The 19320-nt window shown below is 44.5% G+C and overlaps 1 protein-coding gene and 1 pseudogene across 1 annotated transcript in view; both read right to left on the reverse strand.

Moving 5' to 3' along the window:
* The window catches only part of hnf1a (HNF1 homeobox a), a 207410-nt gene that overhangs the window by 110029 nt on the left and 78061 nt on the right, over positions 1-19320 (reverse strand). The window contains exon 4 of the mRNA XM_043715931.1: positions 7213-7448. Within this exon, the coding sequence (XP_043571866.1) occupies positions 7213-7448 (236 nt within the window). The remainder of the gene's footprint in view (positions 1-7212; positions 7449-19320) is intronic.
* LOC122562906 lies at positions 2864-2955 on the reverse strand (annotated as a pseudogene).

Raw genomic sequence — 19320 nt, forward strand, 5'->3', positions numbered from 1 at the left:
GTCACAGGCCTCCAGTCTGAAAAACAACCCTCCACCACCACCCTCTGTCTTCGACCTTTGAGCCAGTTCTGTATCCAAATGGCTAGTTCTCCCTGTATTCCGTGAGATCTAACCTTGCTAATCAGTCTCCCATGGGGAACCTTGTCGAACGCCTTACTGAAGTCCAAAGAGATCACATCTACCGCTCTGCCCTCATCAATCATCTTTGTCACTGCTTCAAAAAACTCAAATCAAGTTTGTGAGACATGATTTCCCATGCACAAAGCCATATTGCCTATCCCTAATCAGTCCTTGCCTTTCCAAATACATGTACATCCTGTCCCTCAGGATTCCCTCCAACGACTTGTCCACCACAGACGTCAGGCTCACTGGTCTATAGTTCCCTGGTTTGTCCTTACCACCCTTCTTGAACAGTGGCACCACGTTTGCCAACCTCCAGTCTTCCAGCACCTCACCTGTGACTATCGATGATACAAATATCTCAGCGGTTCTCAAACATCACTTGAAACATTAATTCTCTGACCTAATCTCACCATGATCTCTCTGTCTTCAGCCTCCTACGCCATTCCAATAAAACTCAATGGATGTTCATCTCTCTTGAAATCTCCCAAACTCAACATTAAGTTCAACAATCCCTGATCTTAACCATTGCTCCCATTTTCAGAGACAGCCACAAGTGATAATGAATTGTATTTCCCATTTTGACCTCTGCAGACACAGATTTTGTTTCTTTACTTGTCCCATCACCATCCACGGTCACCACGGACCATCGGCCCTTTTGTTACTGAATCAGTCTACTCTTCTGCTCTTTCAGACACCTTCCTTTTGGTTTCTCCCCTCCTCGCCACCCGTTTAAAACCTGTTACATTTCCAACTCACCTAGGTCTGTGACTTGAAGCATGTCTCTGACTTCACAGAACAGCTGAGTATTTCAAGTAATACCAATTTTAAATGTCAGATTCCGAGCATCCACAGTGTTTTGCTTCCCTGCTGAGCTAACTCATCACTTGACTGCTTCTCTGAAGAGGTTGATTCAAAAATATCTTTGGATTGAAGCATGATCGTTAGTACCAGGCATTTGCAGTATCCTTCCCTCTACGCCAGGACCCACCTTATCCTGAAGTGTGTAATAATATCTCTGAATAGGTTGATTAGAGAATATGTACTCAATCCTTGAGCGTCTTGAATTGCAGTGGTAATGTCCCTGCCTCGAGACCAGAGGTTTGGGTTCATTTCCCACCTGCCCCAGAGATCCAGCATAACACATCCAAACAGGCTGATGAAAATGACTAAGTCCCATCCTCCATTATATGAAAGAGAATTCCCCAGGCTCATTTTATCATGCAGTTGTGAAAATATGGTTCTTATGCCCGAAACGTCGATTCTCCTGTTCCTTGGATGCTGCCTGACCAGCTGTGCTTTTCCAGCAATACATTTTCAGTTGTGATCTCTAGCATCTGCAGTCCTCACTTTCTCCGTGAAAATATGGTTGGCTTACGTTGCAACATACTATTACTCTCAATGAAGCCCAAATGCATTTATGAAGACTTTTTAATGAGAACAGAAAGATTTGCATTAGAAACAGGAAACATTTCCACGACTGCATTTTCTTAAACCTCCTCAGGGTGAATAGGAGGGCGACTGCTGACACAGACTGGGTTTCCCAATCTCAAACAAGGAGGACCTGAAGCAGGCTTTAGGTTTTCATTTCCAGATGGTCTAAAGCCCATTTCTGGTATGAGCTTTGGATGCTTATGGCTTAGATTTGGGTAGACAGGCAAGAGGCTGGAAGGATACAGCAAGTTGGCAGCAATCAGGAGGTGCAGAAGTTGACGTTTCGGGTGTAACCCTTCTTCACGTTACACCCGAAACGTTGACTTCTCTACCTCCTGATGCTGCCTGGCTTGCTGTGTTCTTCCAGCCTCCTGCCTGTCTACTTTGGATTCCAGCATCTGCAGTTTTTTTTTAATCTCTATCATTTAGACTTGACCAGTATGGCAAATGATGCACAAACCGCACAGAGTGGGTATGTGTATATGTGGCCTATAATATTGGATACTTTGTTTTTCATTTTCTGCCTATAAAATGCTGCAATACTGACTCATTGCCAGGCTGGTAAACCTGAAGACATGTAAACAATGGATCAATGGGTTTGAGGCTATATATATAGAAAGACAAAAACTTCAAGGTAAGATACAGCATCAGTTCAGCGCCTTCCTTGGGCTTCAGCTGTTTAACAGGTTTTTACATTGAGGTGTTTGTTAATGAGATTTACAAGAAATTTCAGCACAACTCAGCCTATATTTTAGCAAAATGTGCTGTTTCAGGACATTCAGAGCCATACACAGCAGAAAACAGGTCCTTAAATTCAATTCCCAGTCTGTGTTGCTCACTGAATCCAGCTAAAGTAGTGGCAGGAATTCTAAAATTGGCCTCAGTGTTTCTGGGTCTCCAGAGAAGAGAGCTGTTCAAGGTTTATCGCTCCACAACAAATATGCAGTAACTCCTTACCGGGACGTGCATCTCAATGGATAGTATAGTATATCACAGAATCCCTACAGTGTGACCCAATGAATCCACACTGACTCTCTGAAGACTAACCCACATAGACCCATTTCCCTACCCTATTAGTCTACATTACCCCTGACTAATGCACTTAACCTACACTTCCCTGAACAAATGACCAAATCACCTAACCTACACATCTTTGAATTGTTGGAGGAAACCAGAGCACCCACAGGAAACCCACGCAGACAGGGGGAGAATGTGCAAACCTCACACAGACAGTCACCCGAAGCTGTATTCAAACCCAAGTCCCTGGCGCTGTGAGGCAGCGGTGCTAAACACTGAGCCACTGTGCTGCTCCAATATGGAACGCTTCACGAATTTGCATGTCATTCTTGTGCAGGGGCCATGCTAATAGGATTTCAGTATTGAGCATGACCTCCAAAGGTCTGTCAGGAATCATGATCAAAGCCTCTTTGCGATAACAGTCCATTGCTATAAGATGTCAGAGGGTGAGCCAGGAACGAGGCAATCAATACATTTAAGAAATCAATACATTTAGAGAGAGTCATAGAGATGTACAGCACAGAAACAGACCCTTCGGTCCAAGCCGTCCATGCCAACCAGATATCTCAACACAATCTAGTCCCACCTGCCAGCACCCGGCCCATATCTCTCCAAACCCTTCCTATTCATATACCCACCCAGATGCCTTTTCAATGTTGCAATTGAACCAGCCTCCATCACTTGCTCTGGCAGCTCATTCCATACACGTACCACCCTCTGCGTGAAAAGGTTGCCCCTTAGGTCTCTTTTACTCCAACCCTGGCAACATCCTTGTAAATCTTTTCTGAACCCTTTCAAGAGGAGGCAAGATAACTGTAAAAAGAGATGAGACCAAGCAGACCATATATGGGCTCAAAGGGAGATCCCAAGGTCACTACATTGAGTGAAATTTTTTGTTGTTCAAAGGACAGATGAATAAACTGAGGAAGGATTTCCAGTATCGTTATTTAGCAGCTTGTGATTTCTCTCAGTAATTTGGAATGGCAGCCTGATTAGAAACGTTTGCTCTAAGCTGCGAGGTTGCAGCCCTCTCCCAGGTTCCACGCTCCAAAACTGCAGCATTGATTTCTGGCTTCAGTTGGAAAGAAAATTAGAGGGAATGCTGATGGTTGGCTGGAGATCCACAACATGCATTGAAAGCAAATTGCTACTTTTATTAACCTGACGCGAACTGATCTTCCCATTGTGTTTCATCCGGTAGAAATATGGTTAAAAATCGCCCAGCGAAAAGCGTTTCAGTTCGATATAGAGTTGGCTTTAGTTACTGAAGTATGTAGGATTGAGTGTTCAAAGTACAATGGCATTTTCCATCATAATATTAAGATAGCTATATTTAAATATAAAAATGACCCAATGCACTTTACAAAGATTGGATATGTGCCTAATCACAAATAATTGCAAACAAAATCTGTAGAGATAGTCCTACGAAAGGTTAGAATTGATATGTGATCAGGTGTGGCATTTGTCTGCAATGAATACTACATTCTCAAGCTGTTGAGCAGACCATCAGATAGGATTGTTATAAGAAGTTAGTAAACATGGCCAATAAGGATGGATATACGGTGTTTACTGGAGTCAGAAATAAATGATGAATAAAATTGCTTTCCATTTAAAGTAAGCTTACAAAAATGACAGGGTTGCTTTAGCAGAAGAGGGCACATGATGGGAAAGAGGAACAGTGGCCGAATGGATCTTTTATCGAGTCTATTGAGTTTTATCTGTGACAGATTTCCACAGAGAAAACGGAGAAAAGCAGATGTGACCAAAACCCCCTCTCTAATCCTCCACTGGTTCACTCTGGTCTGCTGTTCATCGTCAGCTTGATTCAGAATCAAACACAATTTTTTAAAAATATCTACGAGAAGCTCTGGTTGAAGTGTTGCACAATGAGAGTTGGAACTGAGTGGGTCACTGATTTTACTTTGTGTATTAACCACGATGCCCTTTTGTGTATTAACCACCATCAGAATATAGCAACTGGTCTTCTTGGTCAGTACAACTAGATCTGGAGTGATGTCATAGAATCACAGAGCACGGAAACAGACCCTTCAGTCTAACCCATCCATACTGACCAGATATCCTAGCCTAATCTAGTCCCATTTGCCAGCATTTGGCCCATATCCCTCTAAACCCTTCCTATTCATTTACCTGTCTAGATGTCTTTTAAAGGTAATTGTACCAGCCTCCACCACTCCCTCGGGCAGCTCATTCCATACACGCATCACTCTCAGCCTCATGTTTAAGAGACATATCGAGGAGTGTGGTGCTGGAAAAGCACAGCCGGTCAGGCAGCATTGAGGAGCAGGAGAACTGACATTTCAAGCATAAGCTCTTCACTATGATCTTCCTGATGAAGAGCTTATGCTCAAAATGTTGATTCTCCTGCTTTTCAGATGCTGCCTGATCGGCTGTGCTTTTCCAGCCCCACACTCTTCAACTCTGATCTCCAGAATGTGCAGTCCTTATTTTCTCCTACCCACTATGTCACATTACTTAAGGGTATAAAGATCTCAGGCTCCACTGCACATTGGACCACTTGATGCATGACACTCTATGAAAGCACGCTCCTCTTGTAGTAATCCAATGGCTTTGACTGACCCAGTCATTTATTTGCCTGAGAAATGAAATGTTTCTACATTATAACTTTAATAATTGTCTGGTGGATTCTTCAATATCACAATATCTACATCCAGTTTCTTATTTTACAGGAAATGAAATGAGCATTGCTGTATTGGGTAAAGCACACAGGTGGGACAAACACACTCTAGTTTAGGCCCAGTGCACTGACAGAAAGCCTGACTGAATTTTACCATGGTGACCAGGAGCTCAACATGGGACCAAATGGAAGGGTTCCTTGTTGTCAACTTGCTCAGCAATTTTAAGGGGAACAGTCTAACTGGTCACCTCTGACTCACTAAAGGAGAATGGTTGGGATGGCGATGTTGCCAGGCCAAGCACAAGAAGTCTGAAGTCTGGTGCCAGGCGAAATCTGTCCTTTACGTTACTGCCACTCTGCCCCTTCCTAAAATGACAGACTGCCGCACTCCCCCCATCACTCCTTGCTGTTCCTCCCCATGCAATTTACTTCCTCTCTCTCAACGTGTTCCTCCAATTCACAAAATGCTCGTTGATCTCCCAAAACACAGCCTTCGGCAGTTTAGTTGCAAAATAGAAAAAATACAAGCCTCGCACCATAAACTCAGCAAGAGATCAATTAAAGAATAAGCATTGGATAGATCAGAAAATTCAGTGAATCAGAGCCTAGAGGCTGAAACTCTCAGTGGTGGACGATGCCATCCAACGAGGTATGTTTTACATTTGACTGCCTTCACAAAGCTGGCAGTGTGGTAATCTGAATGTTGGACAATAATGCAAAGGCAACAACTTAACAGCTGCCTGGTTTCACATCAGGGCAGATGTATAAATGGGGTTATCCCAAGATTGATCTCTTTTCACATTACCCGATGACAAAGCAGGGTCATAGCGATCTTAAGACGGGTCACATAAATTCTGCTTTCTCTGCACGGAAGCTGCTTGACCTGCGGAGGTTTTACAGCAACTTCTGTTTTTGTTGTTGACGGCGACTAACGTGTTGTGTATCAAAAGTGTGGCACTAGCGATCAAAATTACTGGGTGATCTGTTTTTGTCATTAACACTGAATGGGAATCTGCCACTCTGCTCCAGTTCCTGTGGAAAAATCCTGGAATAGAGATCAGAGAGCCAGTGGGAAACATCCCACTTTTACCCAAATGGAAAAGTATGCAAAATGCAGGCCAGTGAGGTTTGTAACACATTCCACAGCCAATATATTGGGCATTACGATTGCTAAAATGCTGTCTACCCATCACTTACTGACCTACTTCAAACCTTTAGTGCTCATTAAGTAATTGATAAAAAGCTTTAAAAGCATTATGGTTATTAATTGGTTGTCAAATCAGTGCACAACAGCTTGTCAGCACTGAAATGCTGGTAATAGATGACGGGTCTAAAGTAAGTGAGCTGCCTGGTCATGGATTAGAACACTGCACTTCAGGCTTGAACAGAGGATCTTGGTTTATGTACTTCTGAAGAGACTTGTAGCTCCTTTCAAAACAGGCATCGGTCCAAAGTCTCCTGATTGTCAGACACCAGACCCATGACTGAATGTATTGTGGTAGAGATTCCAGACCACGCGGGAAGTGTTTTCAGTTATAGTTACCTTGCACAGTTACAACATGTGACATTCCAATTTAAAGGTACCAGTGTCTTCAGTTTTGCAGTTAATCAGCCACATGTCTAATGGTCAGTAACATTAGTAATCCCACAGAACCCAGACTGTAGTGTGAATCTGTGGTACTGTAGCCACGTAACAGTTTATATAGCAAAACAGTTCTTAAGACGGGTCACATAAATTCTGCTTTCTCTGCACGGAAGCTGCTTGACCTGCGGAGGTTTTACAGCAACTTCTGTTTTTGTTGTTGACGGCGACTAACGTGTTGTGTATCAAAAGTGTGTTCTTTGACTTTATACCTTCTAGGCAACTCAATTTGAGGTCCAGTGTGCTCGGCCTTATTTAAGTTGAATGTCCCACAATGGGTATCTGAAACAATGTTCCACTGCTATGCTGTAAAATGAGAAATATTGAACAGTTTGAGCCTTACCTTGCAATTTACTGGGCGACAAGGCACTTGGTTGCATGGGCGAGTTACTATGGGGTGTCACTGGGGTTACTGTGTGGGGTTGCTGAGTGCCATACGCATCCATTGCTAACTTGTGACGAAAAGCCTCTTCTTTCCTACGGTTCGCAAACCAGTTGTATACCCGCACCTCGGTCACAAGGTTAGAGCCCAGGCCATGGGCTTGTGATGGGGAAACGCCTCGCTGTATACATTCTGCTCTGCAATAAACATAGACGTGAAATGTGTAGGACGTCAATTTAAATTCAGTACGTTAAATCTTTCCCATTTTTATCGCTAAGCATTTGGACTTAAGAAGCTGTACCTAAGATGGCACTTTCTTGGAAGCAGGCCATTTGATCCATCGGGTCCATACAGTCCCTCCCAAGACCCAACTCCCTCATCCCAATAACTCTTCCCCCAAGGTGGAATTAAACCTGAGTCCCTTGTGCTATGAGGCAGCAGTGCTAACCACTGTGTCACCCTTAGAAATGTTTTACTGAAATCATATGAAAATGTAGCTAATTCTAATTCTAATTCAATCAGTTAGCAGGGAACATTTCTACAAGGTAGATTACTTTCCAGGTGAGTTACACCTTTTTAAAGCTGCCCAAGTTCATACAAAGAATTCATATTTTTTTTAAAAATCATCAATTATGGGTCAAAGAAGGTTTTGTCAGTTTGTATATTGTCACAAATATTAATTCCCTTTTCCAGGCTAAAAATAAACAGAACTTTGTCACCACCAAATAAGTGCTTTAAAAAAAAAGTCATCTTCTTAAAAACATAATTAAACCCTATTCTGAACCAGTTCAATTACATGTTGCAACAATTAGCTTTTCTGATGATAGCCCTCAGTGGCACAGGCAACAACCACAAATTTGCACTTACATAGCACCTTTTATACAGCACAATATTCAAAGACACTTTCAAAATTTGATGTGAAGCAAATTAAGGCAATATTCTGATTGGTTTGGTCAATAAAGTAGATTTTGGGGAATGTCTTAGAAGGAGGAAAGAGAGATAAGAAGCAGAGTGGCAAATTCAGGAGGACATCCAGAGGTAAACACCTAAATAATGGAAGGGAGATTTGCCAATGGTGGAGTGATTAAAACCAGGGGTGCACAGAATTGGGAAAGTGCAGAAGGGGTTGGAGGAATAGGGAAGATTGGGGCGATGGGTGATTTGAAAACATGCTAGAGAATTTTAAAATCAATACAGTGCCTGACCCAATGTAGTTTAGCAAATCTAAAGCAGCTGCAATTGGGAATGGGACTCCATTGGAAGCAAGGTTTGGGTGGGTTCAGGTTTTTAAGGTGGGAGGCTGACCGGGAAACCATTGAGGTCCAGAGGCAACAAATGCACTGGTGGGGGTTTTAACAACAAATGAGGGAAGAGGTGTCATGGGGTGAGATGGGTGAAAATACTCAATCTTGGTGGTGGTGGTGGTGGTGGTGATGAGGTCAAGAGCTTAATTTAGGGTCATGCAGGGCGCTAAGGCATCGATGAGTGTATGAGAGAGGTCAGGACAGGGGCTTGGGGCAGATCGAGATGGCTGCTGGAGAATAACATTCGGGTCATCAACAACTTTGATCTTTCCAACACTTAAATGAGTCTTAATTTATTTAAGCGCTGTTGTTGATTTTCTGGTGAAAACACTAGAAATGAGGCAACAGGCTATTTGACTGGGTGGGGCAGTTGTGGGTGGGAGGTGATGTGATGAAAACTGAAGAAATATGGCCAGATTTGGTGACTGGAGAATCATATAGGTGTGAGACTTATCCAGTCACCGTGGCAGATTATGCGGGGTAGACATTAAGGAGGTTCAACGGAGCCTGGAGCATTATTTCTGCAAATGTACACAGTACATGACCCCATTTTGTGTCACTTGCAAATGCAGCTGCTTCAGATTTAGATTACATGCAACAATAAGCTGGATGCCAAGAGGCAATTCTCTGTGTCACTATAATCAGAGAGCTCATTCCTGCATACGTTTGTGTATCTGACTCTCACTATGTACCAGACTGGATACTATTCTAGCTGATAAAAACTACTTGGTGGCAATTGTAAATGGCAAGACCTGATATAAGCGAGTACCAAATCCTCTGATCTAACATAAAATCTTCATTTTGCTGCTTTATAAATGGTATTTGTAATGTCTCTCTCCTGAAGTTTCTGACAGGGAAAATGATGGTCATTCAAGGGGTCATTCCTTCTGCAGTGCTTTGAGATATCTCGGGAAAGGGTTCTCCCAATTGGACAGCTGTTTATAAAAGAAACTTGTGTCCTTTATTTTCTTGCTTTGAATATTTTCGTTTGTTCTAAAGGTATTGGAAAGGAGGAAATGGTGTTGCTGGATCTAGGGAGCAGTGTAACCTCCAGGAAGTTGTGCAACCAAAGTGTTAGGTCCCCATTACATTTGCATTTGTTATATGTTAATTTGGAATTGTATTTCTTTCTGCATATTTAATCTTCCAGACTCACCTTAGTTTATCCACTTCCTGCCAAACAACCATTTCCTGCCAGACATACACTTCAGCATGTGGTGTTTCCCAATCGCTCATGACTGGCAAAAAAGAGTCGCAGAGTTGAGATCGAGACTTCATAGACAGTTTGAAAGCCTCCCAAGAACCTATCTGCCCGACACTCCCATCCCACTGGGGAGTTTATAGCCCCCTCTCCTATGCAACATCTTGCTCTGAAAACTCTGCTCACAGTTTGAGGACTGTGATAAATTCCACCACAGCAGCTGCGATGGTGCACAAAATTCCAAAGAAAATCAATTCACCTCATCTCCTATTATTAACAGAGCCCTTAAAATAGAATCCAGGAGCCCGGATCTATAAATCCACCAAAAATACCACACCCTGTCTCTGCATTGAAGTTAGTTTTGGAGCTACATTATTTACATACAAGATAACAGGCTGTAAACATTGGGCACTAAAAGTATTGTGTTTGTTTATTTTCTGATGTGAGGTTAAAAGTAGGGCATTGTAATTCCCCACAGCCAGCTGCAATTAAAGTTATTGTTTCAGTTAGTGTTGTTTCAGACAGGCTAACTCAGAGCATTATCAATCTCTACGTGCTCACTAACCGACATTGCTTTCTGGATCACCACGCCTCCAATTTAAGAATCACTTTCTTGTTTTCAAATCCTTCCTGATCCTTACCCATTTCTATGAACTCCTTCAGCCCTTCAACCCTCCTTGAACACAACATGGGGAAAGGTTCGATAAAGCCCATTGGTGAGTTAGTGATATTGTAATTACACCACACCACACGGGGGCAGCATGTAAACTTTGCACTGTCTGCTCATCCCCTTGATTGAGGTTCACAGGCCAGTGGTTAACACAACGCTGAATGATTGTAAGCTCAGGAGGAGCCAAGGTCTGTGAGAGGCCACAGGAGTTAAAAGGGAAGGTGCAGTGCTGTCTGCTGCAGATGCTCAAAGGACTGTGGGAGGAAACCGGAGCACCCAGAAGAAACCAACGCAGACACAGGGAGAATGTGCAAACTCCACACAGTCACCTGAGGCGGGAGTTGAACCCGGGTCTCTGGCGCTGTGAGACAGCAGTGCTAACCACTGTGCCACCTTGCCGCCCACTGCTGTCTGCTGCAGATGCTCAAAGTGTTTCAGAAAGACTTTCTGATCAAAACAAATGCTAAGCCAATGGAGTAGCAGGCCAGAGTTTAAGACTGGGGAAGACATTTCCCTTCCTAATTATGACAACTGAGCCAACATCTGCCACATTGGGAATCGAGCTCATGTCCCTTGATCATGGGCCTGGGATTGCTCATCCAGTCTGCCTCCGAGACTTTAAGGTGGAGCCCTGGAGATGTTCCGAGTGCGGAGGTGGAAAGCAGAGAGAGGTAACCTTTTCCCAGACACCAGGGAGCTCCAGATTTACAGTTGGAACAGAAAGCCACCAAGAATGGTGAGAGGTGTCTATCCCCAAACACCTGGACACACGGCTGGGAAACGTTCACAGAGCTTACACAAGTGGTCGAGGTCAGTGAATGGATCCTCAAGTGCCATCTCCCAACCAGTAGACCACCTCAACCTCACACACTGCTCAGTGCACACACATCACTTCACCAGCAACCATTCCGAACAATCTAAACATATCTAACATTCATAGACTCCTCTTCACCCTCTTACATGTATTGTCGCTGCCAGCCTCACACTCACACCTTCCACATACCCCTCAGTTCCAATAGGCACTTCACAGAAACATGACAAGACACTCTCTGATACTCTCCCATCTCTCCTACAGGACACAGTGGCCCATAGGAGGAAGCAACAGCGAAGAACCTGCGGGGATCATGCCCTCAGCCTTTGATCCCATTGTTCCCTCAGAGACCTTGGTAACTGAAGCCATCCAGGATAAGGGCATCTTCCTGCCTCACTCACCTTCTCGAATCCCACTTCACTCCCATCTGCAGCCCGGTGTGAAACATAAGCTGCAGATTGTGGGTACTTCCACCACAGCCAGCTCTCCCCACCCTCCCTCTCTCAGCCCAAACCATCCCCTTGTACTCTTACTCTTTCAGATACCTGAGAACCACCCCCTGGCCAGTCAGTGGATCCTGAGGAGAATGGCCTAGAGAAAATGCAGACCTCCCAGGAAGAAGCGCCATCACATGATCTGACATTCAGAGCCACCAGTTCAGGCACTAGCACTATCTGCATCTTACAGGGTCACTTGGATAGAGGTGGTGTAGTGGTAATGTCACTGGATGAACAATCTGGAAGCCCAGGCCCATGATCGAGGGTGATGAGCTCAAATCCTTCTGTGGCTCAACTGTCACAATTAGGAAGGGAAGTTCTTCCCCAATCTGGTCTACATGTGACTCCAGGGATTCACAAGAAACAATTGAGGATGGGCAATTTGATTAGATTAGATTAGATTAGATTACTTACAGTGTGGAAACAGGCCCTTCGGCCTAACAAGTCCACACCAACCCGCCGAAGCGCAACCCACCCAGACCCACCTAACACTGCGGGCAATTTAGCATGGCCAAATCACCTAACCTGCATATTTTTGGACTGTGGGAGGAAATCGGAGCACCCAGAAGAAACCAACGCAGACACATGGAGAATGTGCAAACTCCACACAGTCACCTGAGGCGGGAGTTGAACCCGGGTCTCTGGCGCCGTGAGACAGCAGTGCTAACCACTGTGCCACCTTGCCGCCCACTGCCACCGTGCAATGCCACTGATGTCCACATCCAGTGAACAAAAATTAAACTCAGCCTGTGGTGAGTAACTGGGAATGAATGGGCTGCAGCAAGGCTAGGGGCAAGGACAGGAGGTTAGCCAGCTCCCAGAGGGTGAGGCTCGAGGAGAGAGAGCAGACAGGACAAAACTGATAGCTGGATTTATGGAAATTATTCGCAGGCCGGTCACTATCAAAGGTGCACAAGGGAATCTACTCCACGTTGTCACAGGCCTTAATGTAGAATGCGAGGAGAAAGTGAGGTCTGCAGATGCTGGAGATCAAAGTAGAATGCGGCAGCCTCTCCTCTCCAGCCTGGCAATGGGGCCTGATTTTAGGAGATCGCTCATAGGCCCTGCCGGACTGTTGTATGGTAGTAGCAGCACCATCCACACTGCCCTCCCGATGCACCACAGCAACTCAGCAAGGCTCTTCCGACAGTACTTCCTAAAACTGTGACCTCTACCACATGCCAAGGCAGTATCATGGCCTTTCAGTACCACCACAACAGGGAGCAGCTTATGGCGACCCTCATGCTGGTTCCTCTGCTCCACTAGATCAAGGTTTATTTCTATCTTAATTTTTTTGAATTAGAACTAGATTCCCGACAGTGTGGAAACAGGCCATTTGGCCCAACAAGTCCACACTGACCCTCTGAAGAGTAACCCACCCAGACCAATTCCCCTACCCTATTACTCTGCATTTCCCCCTAACTAATGCACCTAGCCTATGCATCCCTGAACACTATGGGCAATTTAGCACGGCCATTTCACCTAACCTGCACATCTTTAGATTGTGGTTGAAGATGTGCTTCTGAAGAATTTGCTCTTGACTGGCCACTCATCACAGCAGTGCACTATGACAGTCTCAGTAGTCAGAGTTAGGATGAGTGACAGATATCCCGAATTAGCTGCACCCTCACATGTACCTTCTAGCAGCTAATATCCGGAACCCTGAGCTGTCAATCATTCTTCCCATTCTCCAGTTAGTACGTCAATGAACCGCATTTCTGACAACATGGATATACACCGAGCTCTTTGATGTGGCCATGTGATTCCCCCTTGGACTCATGTTGTCCCTCAAAATTTGATTAATGTTGGTTTTTATTTGTCATATGAACGTTTGCAGATTGACGCACGTTTATTTTTATCAGGAACGTTACTGCTGTCATCTTCACAATTGAAACACAAGTGGGTAAAAGTCTTTAGAACAATCCACCTTTTTTTCAGGAACTGAGCTATTCGACTATTTCTAATGAGCTCAAGTATCTTTGAACAATTTGGTTGCATCACTATCCTAGACCACAGCTGGGAGTATAGTGTGCAGTGTTGATCTCCCCACCCAGAAAGGACACACTTGCAATAGAGAGAGTACAGCAGAGGCTAACTAGCAGATACCTGGGATGGAAGGACTGTCTTATGAGGAGAAACTGTGTTCACTAGGGGGATAAGAGAGGATCTGATGAAATGTACAAAATTCTAATAGGAATGGGCAGACCAGATGTGGAGAGGATGTTTCCCCAGATTTGGGAGCCTGGAACTAGGGGAGCCCAGAACTGGGGGAACACACTGTCTTGGGATAGAGTTTAGGACTAAGATGAGGAAAAACTTCTTCACTCAAAGAGTAGTGAACTTGTGGAATTCTTAATCACAGAAATCATATGTCATAAGCCAAATCACTGAATGTATTCAAGGAAGAGAGATTTTTTAAAAGATTTTTAAAAGGATTAATGAGGTTCTGGGAGAAAGCAGGAATACAGCATTTCGATGGAGGATCAGCAATGATCGTATTGAATAGCACAGCGGGGTCAAAGGGCTGAATGGCCTCTTCTCCCTTCTGGTTTCTAAGTTTCAGTTCTCTCCTCCACCCCAGGGGATATTGAAACTATACCTTTATAACCTTTACCAGCACCAACCATCCCTGCATTGAAAAATCCTTGCAAAATTCATTTATGACGACAGCAACAATTCAGAAAACAATCAATGTGATCTTTCCTCCTTTAGTCTTGTCTAGTTTATCCCCTTCCCTCTCTGCCAGCATGAAAGAGAGTGATTTTGACTTTGTGATACTGTAGAACAGATGATGGTGAATCAGCAAGTGTAATTTTCTATGCGAAGTTTAACAAGAATTTAACATGCCATTGCAGTAACATCTTAAAACTCTCAAAAGGGAGTGATGGTATTTTTTTTACACAGTTAATGGAAAAGCAGCTACTAACTTGGGGTAATTTGCAATTCAGGCTCTCTCTTCCTCATTACAAAGTGCTGGATGATTTGCACATGAATAACAGTGTGCATTATTCACACATCGTTAGGTTTACAGCAAATTCTCAGCCATTCTCTTCTTTAGTGCCTAAAGCTCCCAGGAAATAACCACATTGTATTAATAGAGGGTCAGATCTTGACTTGTGCAACAGCAAATTGGCAGCTCATTTCCCACTGGAGATAGTCATCAGGAAGGATGCATATCAGGCACTCAACTGGCTATCATTTTATATTTTACACCACTGCATGAACTGAAGCTTTGGCCAAGAAGCATTATCACATCACTGAACAATAAGCCAATAAAATACAAGAGCAGAATTAGACCATTTGGCCCATCGAGTCTGCTCCACCATTCAATCATGGCTGAGATGTTTCTCAAGCCCAGTCTCCTGTCTTCTCCTCGTAACCCTTGATTTCCTTACAAATCAAGAACCTATCGATCTATGTTTTAAATACACTCAATAACATGACCTCCACAGCCCCTCTACAACAATGAGTTCCACTCTCCTAGCCTGTCCAAGTTCTTCTGCAGCCTCCCTACTTTCTCAACACAAGAGTCATAGAGATGTACAGCACGGAAACAGACCCTTCGGTCCAACCCGTCCACGCCGACCAGATATTCCAACCCAATCTAGTCCCACCTGCACCTAAATTGGAAGGGGACTAATATGCTGGCAGGGAAATTTGCTAGAACTGCTTGGGAAGATTTAAACTAGTAAGATGGGGGGTGGGACCCAGGGAGATAGTGAGGAAAGAGATTGATCTGAGACGGGTACAGCTGAGAACAGAAGTGAGTCAAACAGTCAGGGCAGGCAGGGACAAGGTAGGACTAATAAATTAAACAGCATTTATTTCAATGAAAGGGGCCGAACAGGGAAGGCAGATGAACTCAGGGCATGGTTAGGAACATGGGACTGGACTGAGAAATAAGAAAGGGATGATCACCTTATTGGGATTGTATTATAGACCCCCCAATAGTCAGAGGGAAATTGAGAAACAAACTTGTAAGGAGATCTCAGCTATCTGTAAGAATAATAGGGTAGTTATGGTAGGGGATTTTAACTTTCCAAACATCAACTGGGACTGCCATAGTGTTAAAGGTTTAGATGGAGAGGAATTTCTTAAGTGTGTACAAGACAATTTTCTGATTCAGTATGTGGATGTACCCACTAGAGAAGGTGTAAAACTTGACCTACTCTTGGGAAATAAGGCAGGGCAAGTGACTGAGGTGTCAGTGGGGGAGCACTTTGGGGCCAGTGATCCAATGATCCAAAAGTGTGAATCCTTCTCCCATAAACCAGCTCCTCAGCCATGCATTCATCTGCTCTATCCTTTTATTACCCGCCCCTCCGCCTATCTTTTTCCCATGTGCAAACTTTGTAACAATGTTTTCACTTCCTTCATCCAGATTGTTCATGTATAATGTGAATAATTGTGGTCCGCACGGACACCCACGGAACACGGTCAGTTACCAGCTGCCAACTTGAGAAAGATCCCTTTATCCCTACTCTCTGACTTCTGCCAGTCAGCCAATCCTCTGCCCATGCCAGTACCTTGTCCCGATCACCATGGCACTTTTATTATTTAGTAGGACCTTGTGAAAGACCTTCTGGAAATCCAAATAGACCACATCCACTGGCACTCCTTTGTCTAACTTGCTCGTTACCTCCTCAAAAGATTCTAAGCAGATTTATCAGGCATGACCTCCCATTGATGAAGATGTGCTGAATCAGCCCAATTTTACCATGCACTTCCAAGCACTCCACAATCTCATCCTGAGTAATGGACTGTAAAACAGACAGAAGTTTACCTGTACTTCCACACACCTCATCTTCTGTATCCATTGCACCCGATGTGGTCTCCTCTACATTGGGAAGACAGGACGCCAATTTGCAGATTGTTTCAGACAACATCCCTGGGACACCCGCACCAACCAACCTCACCGCCCCGTGGCGAACATTTTAACTCCCCATCCCACTCCATTGAGGACATGCAGGTCCTGGGCCTCCTCCATCACCAAACCCTAACCACCCAACTCCTGGAGGAAGAATGCCTCATCTTCTGCCTTGGGACCTTGCAACCACATGGGATCAATGTGCATTTCACCAGTTTCCTCATTTCCCTCTTCTGACCTTATCCCAGTCCCAAGCCTCCAACTCGGCACCACTCTCTTGACCTGTCCATCTTCCTTCCCACCCATCTGCTCCACCATCCTCTCTGACCAATCACCTCACCTCCCCCCCCACCACCTTCATCTCCCTAACACTTTCCCAGCTACCAACCCCGAGACCCATCCCCTCCCATTTATCTCTCAGCTCCCTTGGCCCACAAGCCTCATTCCTGATGAAGGGCTTATGCTCAAAATGTCAATTCTCCTGCTCCTCAGATGCTGTCTGACCTGCTGTGCTTTTCCAGCACCACACCCTCAACTCTGACTCTGCAGCATTTGCAGTCCTTACTTTCTCCTGTAAAACTAAGGTCAGGCTAACCGGCTTATAGTTTCCTGTCTGCTGTCTCCCTCCCTTCTTAATTAGGGACATTACGTTAGCCATTTTCCAGGCCTCTGGGATCTTCCCTGACTCCAGTAATTCCTGAAAGATCACCACTAATGCCATTACAATCTCCTCAGCTGTCTCCTTCAGAACTCTGGGTATAGTCCACCTGGTCTGGATGATTTATCTACCTTCAGACCTTTCAGCTTCCCCAGCACTGCCTTGTTAGCGATGGCCACTACACTCACCTCTGTCCCCTGACTGTCTTGAAGTTCTGGTATGCTGCTAGAGCCTTCCACTGAAAACTCAGTTCCTCTGCCATTTCTTTGCTCCCTATCACTACTTCTCCAGCTTCATTTTCCAGTGGGCCAATGTCCACTCTTGCCTCTCTCTTACCTCTTAGATATTGAAAAGAGAACTCTTGCAATTTTCTTTTACATTATGAACTAACTTACCCTCATATTTTATCTTGCCCCCGCCCTTTTTTTAAAATTTCCTCTGCTTCCCAATCCTTTGGCTTCCCACTAATCTTCACCACATTGTACGCTTTCTCTTTTGCTTTTACGCTGCCCCTGACTTCCCTTGTCAGCCATGGTTGCCTCATCCTCCCTTAGTATGCTGCTTCTTCCTTGGGATGAATTTCCGCTGTGCCTCCTCAATTACCCCTAGAAACTCCTGGTATTACTGCTCCACCAGCTTCCCTGCTCGACTCCCCATCCGATCAACCCTGACCAGCTCCTCCCTCATGTCTTTGTAGTTCCCTTTACTCAATTGTAATGCCATTACATCTGATTCCAGCTTCTCCCTCTCAAACTGCAGGGCAAATTTGACCATATTATGGTCACTGCCCTCTCGGAGTTCCTTCACATTAAATTCCCTAATCAAGTCGCCTCATTCCACATCACTAAATCCAGAACTGCCTGTTCCCTCGTGGGCTCTACCACAAGCTGCTCCAGAAAAAATCCACAAGTTCCTTTTCTTGAGATCCAGTACCAACCAGATTTTCCCAGTCCACCTGCATACAGATCTTCCCCATGATCATTATAAAAGTGCTTTTCTAATACGCCTTGTCTATCTCCTGAATTATTTTCTCCTCAAATCCTGACTACTGCTTAGAGCCCTGTATACAACTGCTATCAGGGTCTTTTCTCCTTTGCAGTTCCACAGTTCAACCCACAAAGGTTCTACGTCTTCCAACTCTGCATCATTCTTGCTATCAATTTAATTTCATTTTTTATTAACAAGGCAACCCCACACCCGTCTTTTCGATAGGACGTGTGTCCTGGGACATTTAGTTCCTGGCTCTGAATCCCTTGTAGCCACGTCTCTGTGATACCCACAATATCATACCTGCCAATGTCATCTGCACTATAAGCTCATTTGCTTTCTTTCAGATACTGCATGCATTCACCCTCAGTCCCATAGTGACTGCCCCACCCCCTTCCCCTCCACCCCTTCTCACAGTTGTTCTCTGATCTGCTGTGCTTGGAGTTACTCTCTGTCCTATTACTTTTTCTGGAAACTTTAACAACCTCTGATGAGCCCTCCCTTGCCTTTAACTTTTTCCCTAATTTTCCGTGCAACTGAACCCCACCCTCACTATTTACTTTAAGCCCTATCCACAGCCCTAGTTATATGATTCACCGGGACTTTGGTCCCAGCATGATTAAGGTGGAGCCCTGAATCCTTCGGAACACCTCCCTTCTTCCTCAGTACTGGTGCCAATGTCACATGAATTCAAACCAGTTTCTCCCAAACCAATCTCTAAACAAATTGTTTATCTCTTTAATCTTGTTGATTTTGTACCAATTAGTTTATGGCTCATGTAGTAATCCAGAGATTATTACCTTTTTAACTTCGCTCCTAGCTGTTCATATTCCCTCACTCTCTTTGTTCTTTCTCCCTATATCACTGTTACCTATGTGAACCACAACAACTGGATCTTTCCTCTCCCTCTCCAAGTTCTAACCCAAAAATTCAAGAGAGTGAGGGGGCAGAGTTGACTTTGGTTGCCATCACCAAGGAGAAGGTGCTAGAAAAACTGAATGGCCTGAAGGTGGATAAATAACCTGGACCAGATGGACTACATCCCAGAGTTCTAAGGGAGATAGCTGAAGAGAT

This window comes from Chiloscyllium plagiosum, chromosome 25 (genome assembly GCF_004010195.1).
Source record: "Chiloscyllium plagiosum isolate BGI_BamShark_2017 chromosome 25, ASM401019v2, whole genome shotgun sequence".
NCBI classification, from domain to species: domain Eukaryota; kingdom Metazoa; phylum Chordata; class Chondrichthyes; order Orectolobiformes; family Hemiscylliidae; genus Chiloscyllium; species Chiloscyllium plagiosum.